The 19,528-nt window shown below is 42.7% G+C and overlaps 4 protein-coding genes and 1 pseudogene across 5 annotated transcripts; 1 reads left to right on the top strand and 4 right to left on the bottom strand.

The window, feature by feature from the left end:
• MELLADRAFT_67693 (uncharacterized protein) lies at positions 1–1,691 on the top strand (the record flags this gene model as incomplete). The annotated part of the gene is made up of 4 exons (XM_007416030.1): positions 1–468; positions 566–673; positions 981–1,293; positions 1,351–1,691. 4 exons carry the CDS (start codon positions 1–3, stop codon positions 1,689–1,691), a joined length of 1,230 nt encoding a protein of 409 aa, XP_007416092.1.
• Positions 1,692–5,010: 3,319 nt separating this feature from the next.
• Positions 5,011–6,423, bottom strand: MELLADRAFT_67692 (uncharacterized protein; the record flags this gene model as incomplete). The annotated part of the gene is made up of 1 exon (XM_007416028.1): positions 5,011–6,423. One exon carries the CDS (start codon positions 6,421–6,423, stop codon positions 5,011–5,013), a length of 1,413 nt encoding a protein of 470 aa, XP_007416090.1.
• A 1,417-nt stretch (positions 6,424–7,840) lies between these two features.
• MELLADRAFT_73151 (uncharacterized protein) lies at positions 7,841–8,519 on the bottom strand (the record flags this gene model as incomplete). Its single annotated transcript, XM_007416027.1, has 1 exon — positions 7,841–8,519. One exon carries the CDS (start codon positions 8,481–8,483, stop codon positions 8,127–8,129), a length of 357 nt encoding a protein of 118 aa, XP_007416089.1.
• Positions 8,520–12,382: 3,863 nt separating this feature from the next.
• MELLADRAFT_118000 (uncharacterized protein) lies at positions 12,383–16,285 on the bottom strand (the record flags this gene model as incomplete). Its single annotated transcript, XM_007416026.1, has 9 exons — positions 12,383–12,531; positions 12,605–12,951; positions 13,020–13,114; positions 13,189–13,824; positions 13,897–14,042; positions 14,166–15,480; positions 15,547–16,086; positions 16,165–16,195; positions 16,281–16,285. 9 exons carry the CDS (start codon positions 16,283–16,285, stop codon positions 12,383–12,385), a joined length of 3,264 nt encoding a protein of 1,087 aa, XP_007416088.1.
• A 1,573-nt stretch (positions 16,286–17,858) lies between these two features.
• Positions 17,859–18,985, bottom strand: MELLADRAFT_123904 (annotated as a pseudogene; the record flags this gene model as incomplete). The annotated part of the gene is made up of 5 exons: positions 17,859–18,228; positions 18,305–18,384; positions 18,454–18,508; positions 18,606–18,652; positions 18,726–18,985. Coding segments are annotated over 5 exons (276 nt in total), but the record flags the coding sequence as incomplete, so codon positions are not given.
• Positions 18,986–19,528: the final 543 nt, after the last annotated feature.

Genomic DNA, 19,528 nt, shown 5'->3' with positions numbered 1-19,528 from the left:
ATGGAAGAAAGTCAATCGTTTACGATTGCGGTGGGCTTCAAAATCCACACGAACGACATTGTCGATGTCGCACCTGGCATGGCCAAACCGACTCCTGCAAAAGTGACCACCGGGAGGAAGAAGCCACCTCCAACCCCTCAGTTCACCGTCATCGATTCCTCCGACTTCAATGACGGACTGGTCTTAGACTCCAAGGTCTTCATGTACGGAAAATCCTTGAAAGAGTTCAAAGACTTAGTTGGCAACGTTTGCGACCTGTACTTCCCCGGAATCAAGAAGGTCGTTCTTGAAAGCGCGTTGGCACCGTTGTTGACCTGGAATGCAACTGTTGGTTCAAAGAAAACCAAATTGACCGATTACAAGAATTATCAAGACTTTTTCAACAATCTGGGAAAGAGCCGTAGCTTGAAAGGTACCGTGAACATTGTGTTGGAGAAACCTCAAGTTAAGGCTAAGAAGACTGCCCAGGTGTGTACTTTTCTCTTTACCATCTCCTCAAAGAATGGTATGTGTTTCTTTGATTCGTGTGGTATCTGATCGATTTACGGTTGTTTTCGCTACGTAGGCTACTAGTGCGGTGGCGTTCATCAAAGGAACTGTGGACCCGAACTCGATTGAAGGAGCCCTAGCCGCTTCGAAGGAGGAGCTCGCCGAGGCCAAAGAGGAAACCGCGGTGAGCGTGATATGGTTCATCGCGTGGTTTAGGTCTTGCATGCTCATCTTTCGCGTTTCATTGGCTCAACCAGGCGGTCCAAGCGGCCAAAGATTTAGAGCTTGAGGCGGCTAGTATCTACCAAGATCACCTTGAAAGAGCTCTTGGTGGGGATGGCGCGATCTTGACGGCACCTTGGGATCCAACTTTCTTTTATCGCTTTTCGCATCGGTGTGCCTTCATATGGGCCAGAGCGATTGTAAGTTTTTTTTTTCTCCTCCTTGTTTTCCTTCTCTTCTCCCGGGCTAACTACGATGATGACCACCAGCGCGATGGTTACACCACACGGGCGATCCCTCCTAGTACTACCGAGTACAAGAAGGAGATGGCCAAAAACCAGATGAATCATCTGGCCACCAATGTCGACAATCGAGTGAAGAAACGCTACCTGGTTGCCATGCCTGCGGCCCAAGCTTCAAGCTCCCAAGCCAAGCATCGCAACTTCTTCGCGAACCCTCCTGCCGGCGATGTCAAGGTCAAGATAGAATCGGAAAGTCCTTCCGGCTCCAAACGTGCGCTGGAACGCACGTCATCTTCTCTAACCAGCGTGACCTCCATCAAGAAGATCAAGCAGGAATCTTGTGAGCATATTACGTTTTTTTCCAATTTCAATTTTGAAATTGATTTTATTTTCACAGCCTTGGGTGATCTTGCCACCAAGCCTATCTCGCTCCTCACTGACGAGGATGTCCCCGAAACGGTTGTATACGCTTCCGACTCTGATGTCGAGTACGTGGTGACCCATTCGACACTTTTGGACGACTTTCTCTCTGCTTGCGAAGTCCCTCGCAACGATCTTGCCACTCGTAAGATCCTCCGTAAGGCTAATGTGGTGTCCTGGACCGACCTGGTCCCCAGCGTCCAAATGACAGCTAATGTCCTGACTGGCCATGGGATGCCATTCTACATGGCTCAACGCCTCCTCACTTCTGCCGCGGAGGCTCATGCCCAGCAAGAATCTTCAACCCCCGCCGAGTGAGACGGATTGTTTCCAAATTCAAAATGACTCGTAAATGCTATCGTTTACGATGTACTGTTCCAATCTTTTTTCCATGAAAATCCAAAGTGGTCTTACATGTGTCTAACCACCCGTCTCCAAACTTGTGACTTGTCTACGTTGTTTCCTCTTTGTTCCGTGTCTTGTGCAGTCTGATATGTCTACTTCAACTTTGATAGTTTGTTGTTTGCAACTTTGAAATATGGCCAATTTGATTCAAACTTAACCGACTCTTCAAAATATTCCAGGTGCTCAATGGGAAAGTTTTGGAGTCCTTAAATGCCCAGTGAAACGATCAATACATGATACCCACCTCACCCTTATGATGTCGATAGTATTAATTGACATCATAAGAGTGACATCTGGACCGAGTCAGCATCTTACACCCAAGTTCACTCTTTCAAGGTCAATATTTCCTTGTGGATATTGACCGAGAAAGATTGACCCAATAAGAATGGTCAATCTTTCACGAAGGCTGAGTCATCCTTCATTCGAAACATCTGTTTTTCATGAATTGCCCAAGACTCATGACTCTCGTGAAAGTCAAGGGTCGTTCGCAAACTTGCGATGACTCCTTTTCACTCCGGTTCTCAGGACATCGATTGGTATCGATCAAGAAAAAGTTATGATTGCTTTTCATATACGAAACTGAAAGACTTTGAAAGAAAAACCAGGAACATCTCCGGGTGTCCATCGGGCTACATATAGCCGCTCCCCTTGAACAACTTATCGCAAAGTTCATCCGTGAAAACCTCCATCATGGTGACCCAAACGACGGCCCGCTCCCCATTGGCATCTATCGCACCCTGAAGCCCCTGGCTTCGCCTCAGATTCGCTTTCACCGGCGAAAACCCCTTCTCAATAGGGTTGAGGTCCGGGCTATACGCAGGTAAGTAAAGCACCCTGACACCTCGAGCTCGGCACAATTCTGCAACCATGCCGCCGTGATGGATAGGCGTGTTGTCTAACACGAGCACAGAATTCCGCGCCGGCCATGGATTCATGGCCGGTAACTATATGTAGGGTAAAGTACATTAGCAGCCATACTCGAAAAGACGAGATGATGGATGTAAGAAAGAAAACATGTGGACTCACCAACTCGTTCTCCAAGAACGCCTCAAAGTCCAAGCGAGAATAACCACCTCGCTTGATGGTAATAGCCAGTAAGCCATCAAGCGAGATGGCAGGTAACGCTGACCATCGCCCGGCTTGAGTGGGTCGAGGGAGGCGGGGGGTTCGTTCTCCAATTGGAGCACGTGCGTATTCTCTAAACAAACGCCGTTTGGAGATCGCAGTTTCGTCTAGGGTCATAACAGCGTATTCTCAATATCAATACATAGAATAAGAACCAACATCGAGCGGAATGATGGCACTTACCGGCAAAGACGAGGCAACCAGGGTCAATGTCGAGGACTCTCGCCATGTAGGCACCTCGCGCGGCCAAACTTTGGTTTGGATGAACCGTGCGTGCTTTCTTCCGTGTCCAACACAATCGATCACGTAGCTCGGTAGAAAGGGTCTTGATGGAAACGTGTTGATTAAATCGGTCCATAATCTTGCTTTGAAGCTCGTCCAGGTATAATGTTGGATCCAGGCGAAGGCTATCCAACACAAAGAGCCTTTCGGGACCTCCTAAGACCAAAGGTGCGCCACGGGCCATGTGATCGTTTGGATTTGTAACAACTGCGCGGGTTTCCTTGTAGAGCTTGACCCAGCGGCGTACAGAGGTAAGGGCCAAGGTTATACCAAGTGTTCTTGAGATATCCTGGAACCGAACCCCGCTGAGGGCCATTCGAACCACAGAGAGCTTGACCTCCGGGCTGTGATGGGCGATTCGAACCTGAACATCAATCCTATGAGCTTGGCGACATGTATGAGAGGCTGAAAAATTAAACAAATTCACCGGGGGCATTTTGGGAAGAAGTTGGGCCTATTCAGGCAGCGAAGTCGAGGTAGAAAGAAACAAAACCCGGGACAGATTTTGGAGATGTCTCTGTGTACGAGGATATTCGCAACCTACCAGAATATCCACCACCGGCTGGGTTATCTCCAGTAACTCCTGCGGATACTGGAAGTGTAGGGTAGATCTTTGCATAGAATATGTGGGACACTGTCAATTAATGATGACAGTTTCCCACTGGACAAGTAAAAAAAAACCTGTTTTTACCTGTTTTTCCACAAGTCAAAAAGCGAGTAAAATCTGGAAGTAAAGAAGGAGAAAAAAAAAACCATTATTTGTCACAACGGCTGTATGTAGTTATCTTGTAAACCACCTACCTGCTTACTCTTGTCTGATATCATGACAATCATAAGCATGGTTTGGGGAAGCAAAGCGCTCACCCGATACTTTTTGTGTGTTGCAGAAAAACTCGGGTGCTGGAAAAGTCTCGGCGCAATTACTCAGCTGGGTGGGTGGGCGGTTGCCAAAACTAAAACTAGATACAGTCGTTTTCAAAAAGCTTGCCCAAATTTGCCCGCAAAACTCGAGCAATTTGGCGGGGAATTTGCGGCAAGCTTTTTGCAAACGACTGTAATAGATCATGAATATGCGGTGCTAACACTTGGAGTGGTGATGGGTGATGAAGAGGGGGAAATTGATGGTCTGAGTTTTCTGTATCAGAATATTCAGACTTTTGGAAATTGGAATTTCTTCCGTTGCCAGATGGGACTGCTCCGCCTTTCACTCCTTGTGACAGTCAGCCCCTCTCTCATCCCCCTTTCACGCCCTCCCTTCAGAGTTTCACCCATGGACTGTACTTCACCTAATCGTGCCTTGGTAGGTGAGTTCAATCTCAAACTCGCGTATTGATGAGATGCATATATTTCTAGCAAAGACAATAGACTCATGGGCAACGCAATATATGCAGCAATTTGTCTGGCGAAAGTACAGGCTAGTCTTTATTTTAATAAATGCAAGGTCATGTTTTCAAAATGAATAAAAGAGTTTAAAATTATGTATGTTCAATTTGGGGTGTTTGACAAAGACAATATTGGTGCCATGATGCGACAAAAAGAATGGAACAAAAAAAGAACAGCAACTAGGGAACAATTCTAATCTCATGATTTCCAAAGTACTGATTGTGATAGCGAGACAGAAATTTTGGGATTATGAATGGTCGCTTTTGAGTGTGTCAACAGTTGCCAATTCTTGTTGGTTTTATCTGCTGTTGTAGAATTGCGAAGAAGAGAATATGGTCAACGTTTTGTTATACAATTGATTCGACGACATTGATCGCAAAGCAAATTCACACTTACAGATAAACTCTTGAGGTCGTTGAGCTTGCAAAGGCCAGTTCTGAGATTACAGCCCTAACGGGGGCATCCAAGTGATATGATATTTTATTATCTTCTCATTGAGACGCAACAGCTTAGAAGCTTTTCCATTTACGACGGCCACATTCATTGGACCATAAATGTCTGCGAAAAAACTCTTTAAAGCGTTGTAGGTAGCCATATGATATATTTTCCCTCCCCCATCTCTCGGCAGGATTTCTTTCATTGCTGAAAGCATGTCCATACCACCCGTAGCGAGACTCAAATAAGCAGCACTAACGGTCTTATAAGCCTTTGCATATTTCTCTGCAATATCATAAGGAATTCCATTAAGAAGTAATTGCATATGAACTAAAACTCGAAACTTTTTATTTAAATGAAGCAGACCACTATTCTGATTTTTTAAAAAGATCTTGATTTCTTTAATCTCATCAGGTTGGGGTCCGATCAATTTAAGTTTTTGATCAAATTCAGGGTAAATTGTTTTTGATTTAGAAGCTTTGTTTGCTCCGGTAACTTGTTTGAGTGCAACAGCTATCGCTCCACGAGATTGACTATCGGTACCTTCAATTTCTTCTTCAATATCGTTGTGAGCGGCAAAGTTATCGAGGACGGTTAGGATTTCATTTCTAACATTATTGAGTTCTTCTGGTGACATAGAATCTTCTACTTTACGCTCTAATATGCTACCGACTTGAGTGATGGTTTTCCAAGGCATATTGGTAGTTTGCCAAGCTTGCATATCATCTTCGGTCCACCAAGGTCGATGATCTAAATTCGCAATTGCAAGGTTGAAGTCCAAGATCTCTTGCTGTTCATGAGCTAATGAAGCCACTTTGTTCGTTCGGTACCACTCAAGCACATTAGCCGTTTTTTGTTTCGCTTGTTGTTCATCCCAGCCTAAGTCGGAGGGTAAGGCTTTTAAAACATCAAATGATTGTGCTGTCAGAGGATATACTTCATTGTTGTTGATTCTTAAGGCTTCTCCAAATCGGATCATTGCCTCAGGTGCAAGCTTTTGGGCCACCCATTCTTCCGAATAGACTTGTAATCTCGTCTTGGTGTCGATCTTCTTGTCAGGGGCGGATTTCTGTTCAGATACTTCATCTCGAAACTGACGTTGTTCAGTTGCTGCGTTCATTTTTTTTGAGGGGATATCGTAAGAAATCGGTTCTCCATTTCTGAAAGTGAATACACGAGGGCGCGGGTTGAATGAGCCTTTGTAGGATACAACCCCGTCAGCACTAAAGATTGATGGAAGGAGTTCTGCGCTTGTTTCCTCTCTTATGTGAGAAATCTCAAGGGGATCTACCGTTCGCCTATGAATAGATTGACTGAGATGAGTTTGAGGAGATGATTCGATACCATTGGTAGGCAAGGAGAGAACTGATGTAAAGGAATATCTAAACGCCAGAGCAATGAGTGTAAGTTGTAAATGCATGATGTAAAATGAGTGTGTGAAAAATTTATTGATTAATTTATTGATTAATTTATTGATTGATTAAAGAAGGAATGAAGGAAGGTAATTATAATTTTGAAGATCAAAGCTCTAAAAAGCTGACTTCCAATGGTCAATGGTCAAGCCAAATAAGCTATTGTTTAGTCGGGATTGTCGCAAAAAGACGACCCTTCATATAGCCTGTCGACTTCATGAACACTGGTGTTCTCGATGAAGTCTCATCATTGACCATAGATTAAGCGTACAAGTTAACTTTTAGACTGAAAACGATGTTAAGATTGGTTTCAAGCAGGTCGGCATGTATGTTACAAGGGTTGTAGATCCATAGAGTTGTCATCATGATATTATAGTACTCCCGGGGTAGTGTCATCTCAACAGAGTCCCTCAGCCGAGACACGCGCACACCCTGCCTAAAGTCGATGGTGAGTGAGAGTTCAAACACTGAGATCACAAATCACATGTCTCGGCCGAAGGTTTGAGAAGTCGCGCATACGACAAGTGAGTCCATTGGCCGGGTCGTTTATTCCCTTGCTCTTTACATCTCAAAGGCCACCGTGTAGACCGTGAGTGGGTTTAACATCTCGTGCAGAACACCATCGAGCTTGGGTGAAGATAGCGGCGAATTTACTATTTAACCATGAGTTATTTGAGTATTCGACTATGGAAAACGTGACACATTGTTTCTGCTGATAAAATTGGTGCGACATTGGATTGGGTTCAAAGTCTAATCCTGGTTTTGGAACGGCAAAATGATGATTTCGGTCGCCCATTGATCGACACTTCACCTGGTTATTGTGGACTTGCCGTCTACTTGGTGCTCTTGAGATTATCGGAAGACATTTTACCCATCGCTGTTTGGGATTGTTTCATGAATACGACCTTCCGAAGGTGCTTCCGAAACCAAAGTCAATCCTTCAAGTCTGATTCAATCCCTCATATACGAACTAGAGTCAAACTGACTATAGCGAACCAAAAGCTGGATCGAATGAGTCCGTGACGTGGGCGGAAGATTATTTCAGGACGATGGGTTCACCAGCTATGAAGCAACAACTGGTCAGACCCACTACTAGGGCTCGGCATTACACACCGCGCGCATCATCTTCACCTGACGTGTGAGGAAATTACAAGAAAAGAGACTCGAAATGCATCGGCAGGGCAAAAAGCAAGCCATGATGTTATTAACCATGACTGTTTGTAGGATATACAGCAAAGATGCATGTGTGAGGTTATCTGTTTGATTGATCGAGAAAGTCTCGCTGGAATCAGATTGCTAGATAGACATATTGATCAAAGAACATGAACAATATTGTAGTCTTAATGGGATTCCGTCTAGGAGCAAGTGGAACTGGGTACTGCATATGGCGAACTTGTTTCCTCACTGGGCATTTTTTGGAACAATCCATGGGACACAAATATGAGATGTTTATTATAAAGTTCCAGGAACTCAGCTATAAGAGACAATCAAATGAGATGCAAAATGTCTCGCAGTAAATAGAAGCCAGCACAAGGATGTGTTTGGATTGGATTTTGAAAGGTGATACAAGAGATTTGTTAACTTCAAGATACAAGAAAAACAGAGAGATACAATGATCGCCTTTTTTGATCGATGACCAGAAAGAAGTCGATTCTCAAACATACAAACAATACAATGATTTCAAACCCACTAATACTACAGAGAGAAAGGTTTACAAATAAGACCAGGGATAAAGATCATTTAGAGGTAAACTAGGATAAGTAGATGCAGATAAAGGATAAAGTGAAGTATTCAAGCTTGGTGTATCATAAGGATTATATTCAACAGGATGATAATGACTAAGAAGTACAGGGATTGAGTTTGATTGGTAAGATGATACGTCAGTAAGAGGCATCATAGAACTGTTAGATGTAAAAGGTTGACCCATTCGATGAAACGAAGCAGGCCCTTGCACATCTGAAAAGAAAGGGAATGGTTCTAATAAAGCTTGAAGATTGGAAAATTGAGGAGTCAAAGTTGAAGCGGATTGAGACATGTCACCAAAAGGGATCACACGCCTTATATTCATCGGAGCTGTGAATGGACTAGTAGAGAATTCACTCAGAGATGAACAGTTGGAGTGATGGGGTGTGTATCCCGAGTTTCTAAATCCAATATCGGAAGATGGCATGGTAGACCCGGTGAAGATACTAGACAAATCAAAGGTGATAGCCGAATTGTTGAAAGTCGATGCTTCATTTTCTCCTAGAACCGATGATACCAAAGGAGTCGATTGAAGTCCAATGGGGGCCTCTGCTGCATACCGTGCTGTCGATGGACCGCTGAGGAAGGGTGGTGACAATGAGGGCTTCTTGGCTTTGGGCTTGCTTTCAGCTTGTTTGACAGTAGCCAGTTTCGCTTGTTTTGTTGCTGCCATGATCGATGCTTTCCTCAATTTGTTTGACCTTCTCATCTCTTTTTGGACTTCAACTAGATTTTTTTCCGTCTTAGCATTTTCCCCAACAAGATGTCTGTGAACGGAATTCTTATGTTGCCTATAAAGAAAGGAATGGATACTTCATCAGTAACGAAAAAAACTGACATCACAAGTAGCTAAATATTTCTCACCGCCAGTTATCTAAGCGCGTGAACGCCTTGAGGCAGTGACATTCAAATGGTTTCTCCTTTGTATGTTTCCTATGAAAGATGATCAAATATAATCAGAACTCTTGTAGCACGAAAATTATAAAGCGAAAAATGATGTATAACAAACCTCTCATGTCTAGCCAGGTGTTCAACACGACTGAATTTCTCAAAGCAGTCAGGATCTAGCACGCATTCGAAAATCTTACAAGCATCTGAATCCGAAGAGTCTGGCGAGCTTTCGTGGGCGCTTTCGAAGCTCGCAGACCTTTTACGTTTTCCGCTCGCAGGGCCAGATTTAACTTGGTCGGTCGAGGAGGCGCTTGTGTTCAAGTCATCTTCGACTACGAGGGGATTAGACTGCCCGACTTCTAGAGGATCAACGTAATTATTTAAATTTGGAACAGAGCTGTCCATAAGCTCTGATGCATCGAAGCCGATTGATCTAAAAATATTCGACCAGGCCTCAGAGGTCAAGAGATCCTCAGAAGTTTCGGGTCCCAAATCGAGTTGACTTGGCTGGTTATGGTAGATAGCTCCAGATGGCGAAGCTAGCACATAGTCTGGCGAAGGGATATAATTCAAGTTGTGCAACTCTGATGAACCTTGAGTTCCAATGGATGAACGCTGAGACTGCGTATGATCAGGGACCCCACTAAAAATACTGAGAACCAAAAGAAAGAAGAAAATATGTTAATACCTTGAAACGACCTCATTGGATGTGTTACAAAGACTGGCGGAAGTGAAAATGGATTAAGAAGGGACGGATGACTTACGGTTGGTGGTACTGGGGTTCAAGGAACATGTTCGGGTCAAATTGTGCATTGAAAGACATCTTTGAGCGGTAAACTTCCAGCTGACGATAGAGATGAGAGGTACGCTTTCAGGGCTTAAGGGATGAATTAGCGCGGAAAAAGTTTTCAAAGCGTTGCTGAGAGTAGAGATTGGAGGAAGTGGTTAGGTATGAGAGCGCAAGAGTAAGAGCGAAAAAATGTTTAGCAAGAAGATTGTAAGAAAGGTGCACAAGCCAAAGTGTGAGGTATGAAGGATGAGTGTGTTATCCTTTCTCGCCAGGGAGAGGTGCTTTTGAGTGCTCGAGGAGATAATTGCACGACCTTCACCGGTTGCTTCCATCAATACGCGCATGAATCTTTCCATTGTGCACGGTGAAGTTTTGACTTTTTAGCGCATGATTCGGACTCAAATGATGGTCCTGCAAATAACGGCAGCGTAGAGATGGCTAAAATTCATAAAGAAATCACCGGTGGCATGAAGCTCAGACCTTGGAAAATGATCATGTTTTGTTTGATCAACATCAACAATACGAGTCATTGGTCTATTTCCAGAAACGATGGAAAGGTGATGAAAGTCTAGCGTCTCACCCACAAAATGCTTTGTGATGACCGGGTGCACAGAGAAGAAATGATACGAATGCAATGCAGCCAATTGCAATGAACTCCACCGACATCATCCATTCAAACACAACATCACGTAAATGAAGAGCTTTGGCTTCGGAACCAAATCACAAACCACTGTATCTTTTGATGAGTGGTGTTGGGAATACTTCATGTCATTCGGAAAAAAAAATGTTCATTAAAAGCTGGTCAAACTTTATAATGAACAAATTTCATGCAGCCTTGAATTTTTACTACATTTCTATTCAGACACGAAAAAAACCTTGAATCCAATCCAACCCATTGGTAAGCATTCCAAAAAACCCAACATTGAATGGGAATATATCAAAGATTCATCAAATGTGAACTGGATATGGATTCAACAAGCATGCGGCCTGAAAATGAACACTGCGATTGAAGTGAACACCCATCATTGTCATTAAAATAAATCAGACAGCTCAGAACCTCCTACTGGAGCAAATACAAAGACATTCTATTTTCTCTCGTCAAACACCTTTTGGCAAGGAATGATCCATATAAGTCTTTCTATGAATCTGAACTGGGAAACAGTATACTTTTACACACCCGTATTATCCAAATTGGTGACAAACTTTTGATAATTGCATGCATCTACTCAAACCAATGTTTCAACATCAGTTCACGTCTGCATTATCACAACTCTTGATTGGGATCATCACTTCCTTTTGTCCTACCCCATTCAAAAAAGTTACTTAAATCTGCCCCCTTGGACCAACTCGGACATCTCAGCGGTGCTTTTCGCATGTCAAGCAATTTCACATCCGCTCCACCCAGAAAACAAGGCAAAAAATGATGCTGGGAGTGCATCATAATTCCTGGTAGGCGTGGGTCCAAAGGCAAAAAAGAATGCTGGGAGTGGGGTTCGAACCCACGCAGGTTTCCCTACCAGGAATTATGATGCACAACAGTGCTGCGTTCTTAAATCTGGCTCCTTGGACCAACTCGGACATCTCAGCTTTTCTGTCGGTACACTTGGCCCATACAGAATCATCAGGACCTAATATGTTCAATTGATAGGGATTTTATTCGATGGTTCATTGAGCTTTCTGTTTGATCTTAAGTGCACTTTTTTTATAAATGAACCACTAAATTTAATCAGTGCTGTCTGGTAACAATATCTGGTTTGACTGCAATACATAGATTGATAAATTTCTCAAAGTATTAGATGTATAGAATGAGAATGTTCTCATCTTTATCAGTTTCATATATTTAACTTCTTGAAGAACATCTTGACCGCTGTGAACAGTTTACTTGAACGACGTGCCATTTTTTTTTGTATCCTGTGACCTTCATTCATTTTAATTCTTTCGAAATTTCTAAGAAAGTAGGTAATTGAGTCGAATGAGATTTATTGTCACCAACAAACTCCCAAACCCAAGCTAAAGAATCAAAAGGAGACCTCATACTCATATATGACAATAACTCACTCGGAATATATTTGTACACCAAACCCACGTAAGATAAACCGAATGAAATAGCTACTCCTCAATCTCAAGTCAAAAGAAAAAACTCAAACATTTCTCTCTAACACTCATGATTCTCAAACCCCAAACCCAACCAAAAAAATTCAAATAACCAATAATTTTTTCTTTTTCATCAAAAAAAAGGCGTGGACATGATTCAAGCATCAAACACACACACAAAACAGTGATGAAAGTTTTAAACCCAAAGAGAAAAAACTTTCATAACATAAAAAAAAGGAAGAGAAAAAGAAGAAATCCCATCCAACAAAGCCCACAAAGCAAAGAGACACACATTTCAAACTTTCTTCATGACTACTACTCCTCCTTTCTCAAGCGAAGAAAAAAAAGTTACATCATCTATAAAAACGAAACGTAGGTAACATTTTTTCATCGTTTAATTTTTTAATTTTGATTTTTTTTCGTTTCTAGTTTTTTTTGCTTTGGAGATTTTACCATCTACCTCCAGATCCAGATCCAGTTCCACCTCTACCAGAAGTGGTTCGATTATGATTTAATCCACCACCACCACTCGTATTCGTACGAGATTGTGGTGGTCTATAAGAAGCAGGTTTGACCACTTCATTCCATTCTCCATCATCTAAAAATACATTCAAACCAATATGATCAGTATCAAGATAAAAAAAGTCACAAGTAAATCAAATCAAATTTACCTTTTTTACCTCCAGGTGATCCATTCAATTGGGGACTTTGCATCGGAGTCGTTGTACTTCTTTTGGCTCCAATCCCAGAACTAGGTCTACTTAATCCAATAGTAGGTGAACTTTCTCCACTCGTACCGGTTGCTATCGATCTAGCTCTCCATCCTCCTGGTTTAGCTAAACCTGCCAAGTTTTGTGGTCTCACTTCACCTGTCTTGGAAGTGGTCCGTTCTAGTCCAACTGTCACAGGCTGTGTAGGTGGATTAGATGATGGAAGTGGTGGTGTGGATCCTGCTTCAGCTGCTACAGCTGTTCGACGCCATACGCCACCACTGGCTGGGGTCGTGGAACCTGGGGATCTAAGGAAAAGAGAGAAATCAGATGAAATCGGTCGAGTTTTGAATGGACTGTATTATGAATCACTTACTGTGTAACAGGAGTTGAAACACTTCTATCAGCAAGCTTTCTAGCTTCTCTACGAGCGAGCGCTTCCTCTTCACGAGCAGCTTGTTTGGCAACCATCTAAAAATAAAAGGAGGTGAATCCAATTCAGAATAAACTGGTGGATTGTCAACGAAAGCGAAGAATTGACGAACCTCAGCTGTAGCAGCTCTCTCACGCTCACGCTGTTCTCGATCGGCTTTAGCCTTAGCTTCAGCTTTAGCCTTAAAGACTCTTTCTTCCTCTTCAATCTCAATTTGTTTCAATCTACGTTCTTCTTCTAATTTAGCTTCTTCCTCAGCTCTCACTCGTTCAGCTTCTTCTCTTTCGATTCTTGATCTTTCCTCTTCTCTAGCTCTAGCCTTGGCTGCCTTCAATTCTTGAATCTTTTCTCTTCTTCTTTCAGCCTTGGCTTTCTCAATCTTCACCCTAGCTTGTTCTTCAGCTTTTTTGTAATCATGTCCACGTTTGTTGGCTACGCTCTCTTTGAAGGCTAAGAAATCGGGTAACATGGTCTCAAGTTTCTTCCGGATTTCTAATTCACTAGCATGTTTGGCTCGAAGACCTTCGAGTAATTCGGTTTGCAATTTCTTTGCATTAGTTTCATCTCGGATTTGTTGAAGTCGATAATCTTCGTCCAACAATGGGATCTCCTCTCGCCTAAGAGCCCGTTCAGTATGATCGAGTCGTTTGTTGACTGTCTTCAATTTAGACGCGAGTTCCTTCTTGTCCTTTTCGATTTGTTCCACACCCATTTGGATGATCGTGTTGGTGTCAACGCCCTTGAGGTTCTATTTGATCAAGCAGAATAAACAAATCAGCGCACAGTACACATAAAGGATCGATTTAGATAACACGCATACCTTGATATCTACATTCAAACCAGCTTGGGTAGCAAGAGCAATGGCCACTTTCTCAGCCTCAGCCGCACGGATCTTGTCAGCTTCATCTTTCATCTTCTTGATTTCACGTTCCTTGTTTTGCTTTTGTAATCGGATTTGTTGTTCTTCTTGAATTTGAATCAATCGAAGTGCTTTTGCTTTAGCGTCTTCCATATCTTGTTTCTGTCTTTGCTCTTCCACTTTTCGTTTCCTTTCTTCAATGATCAATTTACGCTTCAATAACATCTTACGTTGTTTTGGTCCTTCACTATGAAGGATTTGAATTGCTGCCGTCTTAGCTAGTTGGAGATGATCACTTGTAGGTGCAGTGGTATCAGTAGCGCCAGACAAGGTAGGCGAGATGTGCTTCAACGATACCGCCAGAGCTGAAGCCAGTCGTGTAAGGTGTGTCCGTAATAGACTGGCGGAGTTGGGCTGGAGTACATGATTGTTGGCCTGGCTTTGGCTGGGTACAAGCGGTACATCGGTTGAAAGTCCTAGAAGCGTTGGTGGTTGATCGGACATGGAGAAGTTTCCGCTCATTTGATTGATCCCATTCTCAAACATTCGATCAGCAAATTTGATTGAGCCGGTGGAATGATCCAAGGTGATCTCAAGTTCCCCACGCTTGCAAGCTTCCATGAGGAATTTCTCAACCTTGATACGAGTCTGATTGAGGTTATCAGGTTCAGCGTTACCGAATGAGGCGAGTTTGATGATTCGAGTCAACTCGATCGAGTCATAGACTTGCGAGAGTTGCTGAAATAGGCGGGTCATGACTACATCTTTCAAAGGCTCAACATATCGAGCTGTCTCGGAATCCTCTGAGAGTCTTTGGAGGATAGGACGAATCTTGCGAGTGATTGACAAAGGATGAAAGTCGACTTCCAAGATCTGATAGAGTGCTTGAAGATCAGCAGAAGATCTCTTCAATGTACCTCGATTCAAGGTATCTTTGACTAAGTTGGTTCGAGTTGGAAGAGAAGTTAATCCGAGGATGCTGGCCAATCGGCCCGATTTGCTCTTGCTGAGATTGCTCGAGTCATCTTCGTTCTCGCGACCTTTCTTAGCCAATTCATTCGCAGGGGCGTTAGAGTTGACGATAGGAACGGCCAAAGCAGAAAGCAAAACGAGACTGGCGAGTTTCTCGAGCTTTTCTGGTTGATCGGCTAACGAGTTGACTTGAATGGCATAGTACTTGTTGTAAGCGGCTGCGTGGAACAGATGACTCTCCCCCACACCAAACACCTTGATCATCTTCTCATAGAAACTGCACATCACGTTGTTCTTGGGTGTTTTTTTGCTCAAGCTGATCAAGCCATTGATATCTTCCGCAGTTCGGAAAGACTCTTGCCAAAGCTCAAGTTTGACTGATGTGTTAAGCTGGTGGAATCGCGTATCGAGGTGACGTTGAAGAACTTCCGGATCAGACAGATTGATGGAATGAGCTTGATTGGCATACTTTTGGGATGAAGTCAAGTTCGAGCGTAAAGTTTCGGCCAGACGACGGAACTCAGTTTTACGGGTATGAGTCAAACAAAACTCGAAAGCCTCGGTTGCGATTTGCTATAGAGGAGAGAAAACATGATATTTTAATCAAAAAGATCGACATGTGATGGTAATTGCACTGACCTGGTAAACGTTCTCCAAACGAGCATTGTTACGTAGGATATCCAAAGCAGTTCGATAGGCTTCCCAGAGAGAACGTAACCAAGGGGTGACCAATTCGCGATAGGTACGATCGCGTGATTTTTCTTCACTGACAGTCGACAACAAAAGACTTTCAGGAGTCTCAGTTGCTTCTAAATCGTCAACCTCAACTGAAGCTTTGGGTTCGATGGTATCGGTCTCTTGATCTTTGACTAAGGGACCTTCGATCTCATCCACTTTGGCCAAGGCCTCTACGAGTTTTTCCTTTGATTTGGTGATGAAATGTTGAATAACGGTTTCGACACTGCTTACACTCGTGTTTTGTGCCACATTTTTGTACATGTGTAAACCTTCTTTAACGGTACGGGTTTTACGAAGCAAGACACAAAGATCGATGAATCGAAGCATGATCGGCTCAAGGGAAGCGAGAGGTGTTTGACGAAAACGCTTCGATGAGAAGATCTCGGAGATGGACGCAAGTGCCGACATGGGCTGGTTGACGGACAGCAGCTCTTCCGAACGCTTTTGAATGATGAAAAGAGTGAAATCAGTATGCGGATTTGAATCGATTGTAGGAAAATAAGAGTAAAAGAGACCTACCCTGAGTACGGTCTCAGGCTTAGTATAAGGACTAGGAACAAGCAAAAGGAAAGCAGAAGTAAAGAGATGGTTAGTTTGAATTGATTGGTAAATCGATCGAACGAACTCTTACTTACGCCATGATGTGATTTGATTGAGAGTGATAAGTTATAAACTTTGGTTGACGATGTTGATTTTTGTTGAGGATGGTATTTTAGATTGATTTTTTGATAATGAATATATAAAATATCTAACACTTTTTATAGATACTCAAAGGAAAGTTGTGGTGTGTGTTCCGATGTTTCCTTTCGATTGTCTTTGAGTTGAAGTGCGGTGATTTTTTTCTTCGCAATTTCACATTCATGAACTTCTCAGAGTTTTCAACCACTCAATTGGTCAAAACTACTTATAAGCATATTCTAACCTCACTCTAAAACCTAATTCATTTCAATCCAATTCCACGTCACTTCTCACTCACTCAAACTCGTCTCTTTACGAACTTCAAATTCTGACTTCTTTTTCAAGACCATTCTACAAAGTGGTCATCGACGATATGGATCTATTTTTTTAAATTGTACACTACTTATTCCAGACATCATGTTATGGTGTGCTGAGACCACATCAATGATGGTGACTTTGAGCGTCGGTTTCAACTCTTCAGGGCCCAGGGGGCCTGCTGATTCAGAAGCTTGCTCAAAGTCCAAAGAATGAATAAAAGGTAAGATGTAATGTAAGCACACAGCTGAACCATCATAGAACTGGAGTAATGATGAAAAAACTAGAGCTTGTGGAAATCAAAAAGTAAAACAATGATAAAGGAGACTGGAGTGAAGCAAGTAAAATACTAGTGCATCAATCATAGAAAACTACAGAGTTGAAGCAATATGAAAATAAGACTAGAGTAGTGATCAAAAACTATGTACGGTATTGATATAAATCCAGAGACGACGACCAGGAACAAGGTAAATTGAGCCCAGAGCCAGTGAAGGCTGGGTGGGTGAAGGAAAAAAAACGGGTAGAGGGGAATGAAAAACCCAACTGAGGAGAGCAACCAAAAGGAAGGGTGTGAAGAATACAAAGGGGTGATGTGAACGCGAGGTAAAGCAACAACTGACGATTTTGATACAGGGGCAACAGGAGAAGATGGTTTGATAACCATCTCGTATGCCATTATTATCTCGAACCTAGCCTTCAAACCGCCAGAGCTGATGGAGGAGGCTTACTGGTGAAGGGTTTCTAGTTATTTGATTGCGTTTCAAATCCATGTACAAGATGCAAGACTAGAAAAGATATGGAATCGTGATGGTCAACACCGGTTGTGACCATGTTGAACTTACCTCACTTTGTCTTTTAAAAGCAGGATCACCGACCAGATTGATGTTGGGGTTCGGAACAAGGATTTCCTTTAAATACAAGGAAAGCGGTATGTGCGAGGCTCTTCTTATCTACTTGCACTAAAACTGGACTAAGACTAGAGCTATCCACCAGATGTTGAGAAATTACTTGTCAGGCGGAACAAGTCGTTGATGTTTTTGAGTAAGCACAAGAAAAGGGTACTTTGCACTCACACCAAAGATCAAACTGACCATCATAATTCTTGGAATTCGATGTCAAGTGAAGGTCCAGTTTTTAGTTGTGGTCATAGAGAACCAGTCTGAGGAATACCTTCAATTGTACCTCACCTACAAAGGGTTCAAGACCCCGAGGGGTCTATGTGGGCTGATGGAGAACACGAGAGATACGAAATCACTGATGATACCAGAAGAGACTAAATGAGAGTGAAATCAACAAAGCCGCTAAACATACTAAAACAACAATAGACCTTCAAGACTCAGAGCAATAGTGACAAGAAATGGTGTACCAATATTGATCCGACATGAAATCAAGTACAGGATATGTTTGGTAAAATGAAAGTCATCAACATAGAAAAGACGAGACAAGAAAAGATTCCTAAGTATGTAACCAAGGTGTAAAGAAGATCTGTATAACTAAAAGAAAAGAAAACTAATTGTATATGAAGATGATGATTTAGAAAAGAAAGATGTATCTATCAAGTCCACATTTTTGTTTAATTTCCAAAAGAATCTGCCGAATAAAGTCATGATCAGCCAAAGCGCACGGTGAAATCGCACTTGATCGATTCATCAGGAAGGAAACAAACCATGACCTTTGCTCTGGTCCCGATACCTCAATGCCTGGACCAACATTACCATTACCTAGTTCTGGTGCCTGCAACGTCGGCTGGAAGGGAGGATCACGAGGTTTAAGAATGAAAAGGTTTCATGAATCTACTCAAATACAATAACGTACACTGCTCTTGCTCTTGTGTGTCTCGGTCGTCTTTTTCTTATCATCACTACTCCGCCTGTTATACGCGTCGGGCCAAAAGAAGATCTCGGCATGAAAGCCAATATCTCGATGGATGTCATACCGTTACAAGCAGCATAGGCACACGAGCTCACCTTTTTTGATGAGGTTTTGGGGCCCGGCGTGAACGGACATGGTGGTCCTGGAATGAAAAATCGCGAGGTGTGAGGGTGTGATGAACATGAAGAACAAAAGCAGATAAGTGAAAGACTTACAGCATCGAGGTCTTCGGTTGACGCAATAGAGGCAGCTAAGATAGATCCCATAGCCACCAAAATAGCTAAGAAAAATATCACCAAACGCATTTTCGCTACAAAAAGTCGTGTGGACGAAAAGAAGATTCTGATGATTTTGGGTAAAGTATATTCGATAAGGAATCCAAAAAGACAAACGTAGGGGTCGCCTTTTTATAATATCCCCTCGTCTGCCATATCACAGCTACATTGATATTTTCACCACCCGAGCACACTTCATCACACAAGATCACACAAGATTGCCCAAGATCGAATTTATGTATGTAGCTATTCAGTCACAACAAATTTCTCATATTTGATTCAAGAAAGGAGATTGAGTAAGATTTAATCTAATTTGATTGATCTTTATAAATAGTTATAAATCTTTTCACAATACCTTATGTTGTATCCTGTTGTATCTCACGCAAGGCAAATCGCTTTACACGTCAAAAACCGAACGTGAGGAAATATCTCGAAGAGTGGCAGTGCGCGCATATGTACACCAGGCTCCAGCTAACTTAACACAAGTCCACATCTACCGCAGGGCCCTCTTAACCTCGCGAGATCGGTGCCCTGGGTAGGGACTTGCGACTAATCGCATGAGTTTTGCAAACTTTGAGGCTGTCCAGGTGACAATATTTTTGCTTTCAAAGGATTCTCTCATAAACAGGCTTGCAACTCCCAGGTGCCTAATGCTTGCAGTCAAATGAGTGAGCATGTGTAATTTTGGCTTATTGACCCATTGAGCATTCAATCAAATGCAACCAACACAACTGGTCCATAGT

This window comes from Melampsora larici-populina, assembly GCF_000204055.1.
Source record: "Melampsora larici-populina 98AG31 unplaced genomic scaffold MELLAscaffold_56, whole genome shotgun sequence".
NCBI lineage: Eukaryota > Fungi > Basidiomycota > Pucciniomycetes > Pucciniales > Melampsoraceae > Melampsora > Melampsora laricis-populina.
The sequence above is the reverse complement of the archived record's forward strand: the minus strand, read 5'-3'. Positions and strand labels throughout refer to the sequence as shown.